At 32.7% G+C, this 10,097-nt stretch overlaps 1 protein-coding gene and 1 long non-coding RNA gene across 2 annotated transcripts; both read left to right on the top strand.

The window, feature by feature from the left end:
* Positions 1 to 46: 46 nt before the first annotated feature.
* LOC145326631 (uncharacterized) lies at positions 47 to 2,789 on the top strand. Its single transcript, XM_080170001.1, has 4 exons — positions 47 to 162; positions 1,555 to 1,654; positions 1,988 to 2,117; positions 2,694 to 2,789. Exons 1-4 carry the CDS (start codon positions 93 to 95, stop codon positions 2,787 to 2,789), a joined length of 396 nt encoding a protein of 131 aa, XP_080026127.1. The 5' UTR covers positions 47 to 92.
* A 675-nt stretch (positions 2,790 to 3,464) lies between these two features.
* LOC145325605 (uncharacterized) lies at positions 3,465 to 9,480 on the top strand. Its single transcript, XR_013881529.1, has 4 exons — positions 3,465 to 3,569; positions 3,870 to 3,912; positions 7,518 to 7,576; positions 8,507 to 9,480. It is a non-coding gene; the product is annotated as an uncharacterized LOC145325605 (long non-coding RNA).
* Positions 9,481 to 10,097: the final 617 nt, after the last annotated feature.

Below are 10,097 nucleotides of genomic sequence, written 5' to 3'. Positions count from 1 at the left end.
CCAAACAAACAAGCAATAAAAGCCAAACAAAAATTAATATTAAATGTGAATATGTTTGAAATGGACTGTAGGATGTGTTCTTGTTTTTCTTAATGCCTGTTACTGACATCAGCTTTATTTTCATCACTATCACCCTCTGTATGCTCGCATTCCTCGCTTTGTGTAAGTATCCTTCCAATTCATAAAGTAACATGATGTCTGTCTATCTATTTGTTTGTCTGTTTGTTTGTTCTTACCAAAGGATCTAGCTAACTGTTGAACCGACATGGTTCTCCTTTACAAGATAGCTTCTCCTGGGAAGGTTTATATCTTTTTTGGGAGAGGGTACCATCACCCGCCCAAGAGAAATTGCAAAAAATATAACTATTTCCATCTAGCGGCCAAATAAATATTTTTTGGTAAAATGCTGTTCTTAACAAAAAAGTTTACGTGCCCCTAGAGGCATCTATGGGGGGAGTCGCTAGTATTTTAAAAAGTAATATGGTTGTTTTGTTTGAAGCCTAATATTTCAATAAATATTGAACAGATTGAATTCTTAATTTTTTGGCATATTTACTTAGATCCCGGGATTGTTTTAGACTATTTTATTTCAGATTTATGGCTTAGTATGGATTTTTTTGACCTTTCCTATTTTTCTTTTTCGTTTTTTCTACAACTAATTATCTGATCTATAAATAATTTTTTCCATTTTTTCAGTGTTAACATTTTTATATGTTTTGTTTCTTGTTTTTTAAATGCATTTTCATTATTAGTTTATGTAAGATATTTATATCTGGGCTCGGCAGCCGTGACGAAGCTTTAATTTTAACATATAGAGATGCTTTTTTATACAGGGATTGCTATATTTTGATTAGGTTGGACTTCCAGCTGATTTTTAAAAGAACAAAAGGCTGATTTTCCTTAGGCTTACATGTGCGCCGCCGCCGAGCCCTGATTTATATTTTAGTAAATTAATTTTACATAATCATGACATGCAAATATTGCATGTTCAAGAATTTAAAATAAATTACTTGAAATTAAAATAAATAATATGCAATATTTAATTTATTTCAATTTAGATTTTTCGACTGTTTAATAGGTATATTTTCAAAAATCATATGAATAGAAAAATTAATTTCTAAAAACTTGTTGTCAAAGAAGTTATAAGATCAATACAATTTAAATAAACTTGCAGAGCTGCTAGGATTGTAAATTATACCTTACTGTTACAGGGATCATTATACTAAGTTTGAGTTCGATTAGTCAATTATAAAATATCTGAATTTCATATCCGTAACAAAAGTACGAACAACAGATCTATAGTATAGATATATGTATATACAGACAACTACCTCCCTTCCTTTTTATCATTTATTGTTACTTGGCTGTGTTATTATAAGTGACACCATTGTTTGATTTTCAATGACCCAATGAAAATGTTGCACAAGGTTGTTGCGATGGGAAGAATAATTTGTTTAACCCTTTCTCCCTTTAGTGTTTACTCTAATGTACGAACAGACCTAATTATAGATAAGCTTCGCTTTTAACAAACTAACTTAACATCTACTATTTCAGTGCTGCTAGTCCACTTGTGTATTTTCCACGTTTACATAAATATGAAGGGGATGACCACGTATGATTATGTCAGACAACAAAGGGAAGGAGTTAACAACAGGTATTGTATTTGAATTGTTTTTGTAGCGCAGCTACTCCATACTTGAATTATTGAAGTCCGTCACACCGTCAGTCTGTCATTGCTTCGAGAATATATATTTTTCACATTTTATAGACGGCTTTCCGGGGGCATTAAAATGAAAATAAAGATTTGATCCAAAGATTTTGATGAGGGATGAGAGAAGAAATGGAATTAGATGTATTTTTATGACGTCACACATGACACTTTCAAGCGCTTCGTTTTTAATGACTTTTGTTTAGAAACGTTTATATAATCCAAACCGATCAAAATTTGTTTTTACTTCTTGTTTGGATAAATTTCTTTAATATTTAGACCAGTGGTACCCCATGCTGTTCCTGAAGAGCCAGCCAGACGAATAGATTTCCAGCAGTGTATGTCATATTCACAATCATGTAAATCATCCAAAGTGTCACCATCATTAAAACCTTCAACTGAGGATCAGGTTACTATATTAATTATCTAGCGGTTACGTCCCTAGAGGTCTCAAGGGTTACGTAAAATTGTTTCTTTTCAATTTATTTTAAAATCAGCGATTTACCAAATATATTATTTTTGCCGCTAAATGGTGTAAGTTATTTTTTAGCCAATTGCAAAAATGACCGCAGGTCGTCGTTTTTTTGTTGATTTTTCTGAGGAGGGTGTTGGTACCCTCCCCCAAAATAGTTTTAAACCTTCCCATGACCTGTGAGAAGCTACTTTGTAAAGGAGAACCATATCGGTTCAGCGGCTAGCGAGATCCTTCGGTACAAACAAACAATCATCCTGTTACTTTATTATAAGGAAGGTGGTAAGTGCTTTACATCTAATCAATTTTATAACCTTACAGTTTTGCTGTTAAAGTTATTAAACTGTTTTTGAAGCACTTTTTAAAGAGCATTTTTCTTCATAATATGTTTAAACAGCTTTAAAAGAATCCAGTTCATGCTCAAATAATGATAATAAAAAAAACAATATCGAAGAGCGAATAAGCTAGCAAAAGAAATATCATATAATTTTGCCCAATATCTATTATGTTTAGGAGGAAGGTGGATGTGAGAATTATGTTCAGTTGAGTCCAGCTCTTCTGCAGGCAACAAATATACAAGATCTAAATAGTGATTGGTTCGAACCTTGACGCGACACTGCTTCATAATTAAAGAAATTAAAAATATTCCTACTGCGCGATATAAATAGTTTGAGGGGAATAAATAGGGGGAATGCCATGGTCATAAACAGGTGCAACTAATTACCATGCACAGTTATGACTTCTCAGACAAAGGTCATGCAATCAAAGGGTTGGTTGTCTAGATAAATACTCTATTATTCACCCAATAGGAAAACAGCAGAGGAACAATCCGGCAATATTGTTGGTTAGAAAGAGTACAGATTTTGGTACAAAAAAGCAGTATTTTTTATTCAATTTGTAAAATAATTTCTTTAGATAAAGCTTTGCTTGGGTATATTTTATAGTCTTTAAATTTTATAGCTCGAATAATGTAGACATATACATATAATATGTCAGCTAGGAATAGTTGATTTTCTTAGGACAATGCCATCTTTTTGGAAATTCTATCTCTAAAAATTACATTACTCGTATTATTAGAATGAATAATATATAACTAAAATGGATCATAAAAGGAAAACGAAGTAGCAGGTTTAGACATATTTCACAGTGGCTTTTAAAGGGTTAATTTAGGAAATTAGGAAAGTCTCGCAGGGTTAAAAAATTTTACCCGCAGGGTTAGAGTCCCCCAAAAATTAAAATACGACAAAACATGCTATTTCGTTTTCGTTCTGATTGCCCATCTATATCTTGTATATCTATTTCTGCAGGCCACAAACACTGAAATCAACAATCAAAACATTAATCAAAATTATACCAATGGTGATGGATCTTTGATAGGTTCAGTTTTAGGTGCGTATTTTTCTCTATCTTAAATACCAGCGGCTACGTCCCTAGTTGTCTCAAGGGGCACTTAAATAAAGAAGGGGGGAGGGGCAGTCGACCCTATAGTTTCCATATGAGTTTTAAAAGAAAATAAAAATACCACAAAAAAAAAGTTTTATTTGGTAGACATTTTTTTATCGGGAAGATATACCTTTAGAGTTATAATCTCTTTAAAAACAGTTCATCATTGATTAAAAAAGTTGTCAAAATATTCTTCAAATCTTTTAAAGAAATTGTTGAAATCTATTATTCAAAAAATATTTTTAGGTGATAGTGCAAATTCAAGTAAGAATACAAATATTGTCTCTAGGCATGAATGAAAGCTATTATCCAGTAATATTTTTGGATCATTTAAAGAAAACGAAGTGGCGGGTTTCGTCGTATTTTCATAGATGCTTTTCTCCTAATTCTAGCCCCTGCTAGGCAATCATTAACATTTAACTAACTTAAAAAAAAACTATCTAAAGCTAATGTAAAAATACGACGAAACCCATTACTTTATTTTTCTTTCCATGATCCATAGTTTTTACTAAGAAAGCTACTTTCTAATTAACTTAGTCTGTTCGTTCCTAACGAGATGTTATTTTCTCAGCTGCTATTTATGATAGCCATCTGTATTTTTGTGTCTATGTTCCTTTATAAAAAGCATTCAATATACAACTTACATAATTGGTACGTCAGGCTATCGGTTATGAAACAAAACATTTAGATATTCATTTCTAAAGGTTTTTAATTTCTTAATATAAATCTTATCCTTTATTTCTTGCTTTTCCTTCCCTCTTAATTTTATAACCACTGAACGTCTGCTCTGTAACTCAGTGGCGTGCGAAGCACTTTGTCTAGGGGGGGGCATTTTGAAGATTTTGTAAAATTTTGCCCCCCCCCTAAATCAAAGTGCCCCGGGGGGGCACTTTGCTTTAGGGGGGGGCATTTTGATTATATATACTAATTATAAATAAGGGAGTTTTAAGGGGTGGGATTATTTGATTATGGGCCTTCTAGTTCTTATCCCTTCTTCCCCATCCCTTCCCCCATCCCTTTTTCCCATTTATATCCCACATCTTTCCCCCCCCCCCATCTCTTCTCCCCCATCCCTTCTCCCCACCCTGCAATGACCTAAGGGAAGGGAGCTAGAAAGCATCTTTGAAAAAAAAGTACAGAAGATAATTTAACCTCCCCCCCCCCACCAAAAAACATTTTTTATGGGTGGAAGGGGATGTTATAAAATCTCAGCAGGAAGGATGAATAACCTCATTAAAAAAATTTGGGGGGGGGGAGATAAAAACACTCATTTTGGAAATAATTTACCAAAAATTAACCTAATATGTAAAACTGATTTTAAATATTTATTTATTGTATGACAACAAGGATGACAACATCTTTAAGTAGCAAAGCACAAAAAATCATGAATAAGAATACAGACAAGTAAATTTAAAGAGCATCTGTTGAAATAAATATATATTTTAGGTAGAAAAAGTCACAAATCCTTTTTCCTGTATGTTGTGTGATGACAGTCAAAGTAAATTACATACTGGATGCTCGAATCAGCGAGAAATTTTATTTTTTTAAATATTATAATCCAAAAAAAAATTACTTCTCCTTTCATCTACAGATATAAAAATCTCTTAGAAATATAGGGTATAGTCTCTTTTGTGGCAACGCCTCTTAAGGGGCATTTCATCGTATTTTCATAGTAGCTTTTAAAAGGTTATTCTAGGTTAAGTTAGGTCAGGTGATTTCCCTGCAGGATTAGGCAATTGGCCCCGCAGGAGCTATAAATAGGTGAAAAGCTACTGTGAAAATACGACGAAATGCACCTTAAGAGGCAATGTCACAAAAGGGACTATACCTGAAATTTAAAAGATACAAAAATAGCCAAAAACGTCCTGAAAAGCAGTCCAACCTCCATGATTTAATAGTTAATTATACTCCATAATGATAGGAATTTTAACATCAAGTTTTAGCCTTCTATCTTTAATTGCAGTTGAAAAAATCACATTTCCCCCTTAGCATTACGTACTGACAGCCATAGTGAATTATAGAGAAGCTAAAAAGTTATATCAACATATTTAAAGAGGGTATCTTTAAATGGCACTTTAAAACTCTGTTAATTTTTGATTAAGTGGTGTTTCCAAGGATTTATAAGGGCGGTGCATGAAGCGCACCTAAAATATTTACTCCCCCTTTGAACTAAAATCAATTAAAGACAACAAGAGTGGCGTATTTGATCAGGTTAGGAATATAGAGTGTAGTTAGTTTTAATGGTTTAAATGAAAATTGCCATAAAAAACATGACTTTTTGTAGGGGTATGTACACAAAAAAATGATAAACTTATCCTGAAAATAAAATGACATCATATATAGTTATTCATTTAGACAGACATACAGTGTTGAGAAAAAGGCTTAGATAAATATCAACGCTGTTTCTTTTTTATATAAAATAACTTTTTGATTAAATATTTGTTGTTTACACATGTTTTTAAAGAAATAAAAACACAATATACAATGCAATGTGATAAAAAGCAGAAACCGTTTGGAAGGGCGCGAAGCGCAAATTTTTTTCTTCAAATATGCAGGGAGGGAGGGGTTTTTGGGCTATTTATTACACTAGTCCCCAATATTTCATATAAAATTTTCTTATTCGTTGGCTCAACAACTTTGGGGACTTTAATGGAATTTTGATTAAGTCGAGTTTCCATACATTTCATCCACTAATTGTAATCTAAATAAGGGTTTGTGATTTTGTGTATCATCATTGGGGATGTACAAAATTTCTTTGGTAAAAAGTGTATATTATACAAAATAAAATACTTCCTATTACCTGGTTTGTTATGTTCAGTGAAAAAAGATTATAACCTAATTTCTAATTAAAAAATTTGGTAAGGTTAAATGAATAGTAACTGTCTGTTTGGCGCGAAGCGCCAAAAATTTTTTTTTGGAGTATTTCTTGATCTTTTTTTTTGAAACTGGGATAGTTTTGCTTTTTGAAGGGTAGGGGGCAAAAAGGGGCATTTTTATTGACCAGGGGGGGGCAAAATGGGGCATTTTTCAACATTTAGGGGGGGGCAGGGGGGGCGGTGGCTAGGGGGGGGCAGGGGGGGGCGTTTTGGTCGCTAGGGGGGGGCGATTGCCCCAAATGCCCCCTTCGGTTCGCACGCCACTGCTGTAACTCACTTTGTCTCTACCCTTTTATGACGTTGAAATCAAATATCTTAAAGGTCATGCAATAAAATTATTTTGATACTTATGCACTGAAATGGCAAATTCTATAAGTTGTGACGTTTAAAAATATTAAAACTTTTGAATGGTAAATTTCAATACTAGACCTGTGCAGATTTTTTGGGAAAAATACTCCTAGTTAAAACCAAAATTTATTTTAGTCAGTGGCGTGCGAATCGAAGGAGAACTTCCCTCTAAATATTAAAAAATAAATTTTTTTGCCTTCCCCACTTAAGAGCAAAAATGCCTCATTTTACCCTCCCCCCCCCCCCCACCCCCAAACCTTTCCAAATAGCAAAATTGTTTTAATGTTTCCGCAAATGCAAAAAGGCAAGAAAAAAATTACACAAATAAGTTTGTCAAAATATCTAAAATGCTCCCCCCCCCCACGCCACTGATTTTAGTATAATTTTTTAAACAATAAAAAGTTTTATTTATTTTACTCCTATTAGAAAAACTAAAAATTTTGACATCCCTCTACAGATTATGACGTCATACGATATTATAGCAAATGAGAGGCCAGTATACACGGTAATTAACCAATGGTAAAATTTATGCTAGCCTCTTATTGGTTATTCTATCGTATGACGTCATAATCTGTGGAGGGACTTTAATCATCTTCCAATCTTCTTCTTGGAAATTAACTAAACTGGAATTGGATAATAAAAAATGGACAGTATATCATTTATTGGAAAGGAAACAGTTTCTACCTCCCTTGAGTAACAGATTAACTTCTTCACCTCAAAGAATAAATGGTAAGCACATATTTGTGAGATTATGAAAACGTGTTTAAATATACCAGGGCTCGGCAGCCGGCTTGTGTGCAAAATAAATTCTGATGGATTGTTTGTTTAGGAAAAGATTAAGACATCCTTTTGAATTTTAAAGTTGAAATATGACGATTTCACTGAGCCCTAGAAAATCCATATATTTACAAATTTAAATTGTTATTACAAATAAAACTTATACCTAGTTGCATAGTGTTTTGCCAAAGGGGCATTCGTCTAATAGAAGATTAACTTTTTAGTCTTTAAAGTCATTAAAATTAGCCAAAAAGTAACATTTGCTCTAGTACCAAAAGTCCAAGAAAACTGATAAAATTAATTTTAGATCCATTGCACTGTTTATTCCTAGAAACTTTTGGATCTACTGCAGTTTACGGTAAAATATTGCTGGTAACGAATATTGCCAAAAATCTATGCATTTTTAAGGCTGCTAGCTGCCAAACAGCTGAACGTACATATCATGCTTGCACACTGTTTTAAGCAGCATAAGAAGGCCTACAAATAATCTTGAATAGCCATAAATCAATAATGCATAATTATCTCGCAGTGCAGAGAAATGCGCGAAAAAGGCCTATTTTACGCGTTTTTTCTTCAGTGAAGCTTTCCCTGTGCATCATTGGATCTTGGCTATTCCAGGGACCAAATTATTTGTAGGCCTTCTTAAACCGCTTAAAATAGTATGTGGGTATGATCTGTACGTTTAGCCGTTTGGCAGCTAGCAGCCTTTAAAATTCATAGCTTTTTGGCAATATTCGTTACCAGCAATATTTTACCGTGAACTGCAGTAGATCCAAACTTTTTTATTATTGATATAATTAATTTATATAAAAGCCTCCTGAGATATTTAAAATCTTATATTATTATTGTGAATAGATTATTCACGATTTCTTTTTTTTTCAGGATCAAAACCAAAACAAGACTTAAACCTGACACAGTAAAGTTCTCTACAAGATAATAGTTTTTTTTTATCGCAACGTATTATGGACAGCTTTGCGCAGATATTACAATTATAAACCAGATTTCTTAGCCACGAATGGTCGAAGGCCTGGGCTGATAAAACTGGTATTAATATTATTACTTTTATTTTAATAATCGTGGAAAGTGGTTTGTGATACGATTTTATACTTAATTTTTCAGTATGTTTATAATCCAATGGATATTAATCGGTTTATATACTGGAATTATAATTATGTGCATTAATAACAGTTTGACTTCTGCAAAGCAGTTGGTACTCATTTGTAAATTATTTAATAGATGATGAAGCTCTTTATAGTGCCTGTAAAAAATAGGATAAATTTTAAAAATTGTTCGCCGAAGTATTCCGAATGTTGTTATATTAGAATAACGAAATATTATATTAGTACGCCATTCGGGATACTTCGGACAGAAGTTTTTTTTTATAAATTTATCTCTTCTTATAGGAACTATAAAAAGCTTCGTAATAATTTTAAGCTCAATATTGTTTTGAAAGCAGGAATTGGTGCTTTCCCACAAAGTCCTTGTTGAGCACGGATCCTGCCCCCCCCCCATAATGATAAATTGAATTAATAAAATTAAATACTAAATTATCCTAAATTTAACAATAATTTTGGTAAATGTTTTTACAATAAAAAGTAATTGTAAGGTTTTATTGAGATAAAAAGACACTATAAATTTTTCATTATAGGAAAATTCCCTCTAAAATAAGATTTTTGGTAAATTTGTCTGTTCAGCGACAATTTGAAAGTCTTTTTGGCTACGCTCCTATGTAAGCTGTCATCCTTTTTGATAAAATTTATAAATTCTTATATTATACATAAATAAGTATAAAAAATTAGATTAATTGTGATTAGTTTATTGATTATAATATTAAATAAATTGTTTTGGTGAAGTAATTGATTTTAATACATTTACAGGGTACGAAACAAAATTGTCCAAAAACTTAAACTTTAACAAGGACGAAAACAACTAATAGTAGTGAAGCTTATACAAATTTTAAGCTAAACATTATGCACCCATTAAGAGAAATAGACAAAATGTTCTTGCATGTAGCTGTGTTTAGTGCCCTAGGGATATGGGGATAGGTGTCAACGCTTTTGGCCAACCTATTCTATTGTCATATTATTGAGGGAAAGAGAAAGGGAAGGAGGAAAGAAACACCCTAGAAAAGAGATGAGGGATAGGGTATTTACAGACGTCAATAGAATAGATAGTCCAAAAGCACTTTAGTGCTAGGGCACTACAGACAGCTACTTCTTCCATAAAGGGGGTGGTGTAGGCTATAGGAAGTTAGGAAAAGTGAAGTTAAGAAAAAAGTGAACTTATGACCAACCAACAGACACGAACACTTATAGATTAGCCTTACTATTTATTAAACATATTTATTATTTTTAATTGAAATTTCGAAAGAAAAATGATGAACCTAGTAATAGTGTCTAACTTTTTATCTTTGTGACGTAACAAAAATCGAAGGATGAGAGGGGAGGTGGGAAAGGAAACCCCTAAAAAAGGG

Source organism: Acartia tonsa, chromosome 8 (assembly GCF_053477335.1).
Source record: "Acartia tonsa isolate MP-2025a chromosome 8, ASM5347733v1, whole genome shotgun sequence".
NCBI lineage: Eukaryota > Metazoa > Arthropoda > Copepoda > Calanoida > Acartiidae > Acartia > Acartia tonsa.
The sequence above is the reverse complement of the archived record's forward strand: the minus strand, read 5'-3'. Positions and strand labels throughout refer to the sequence as shown.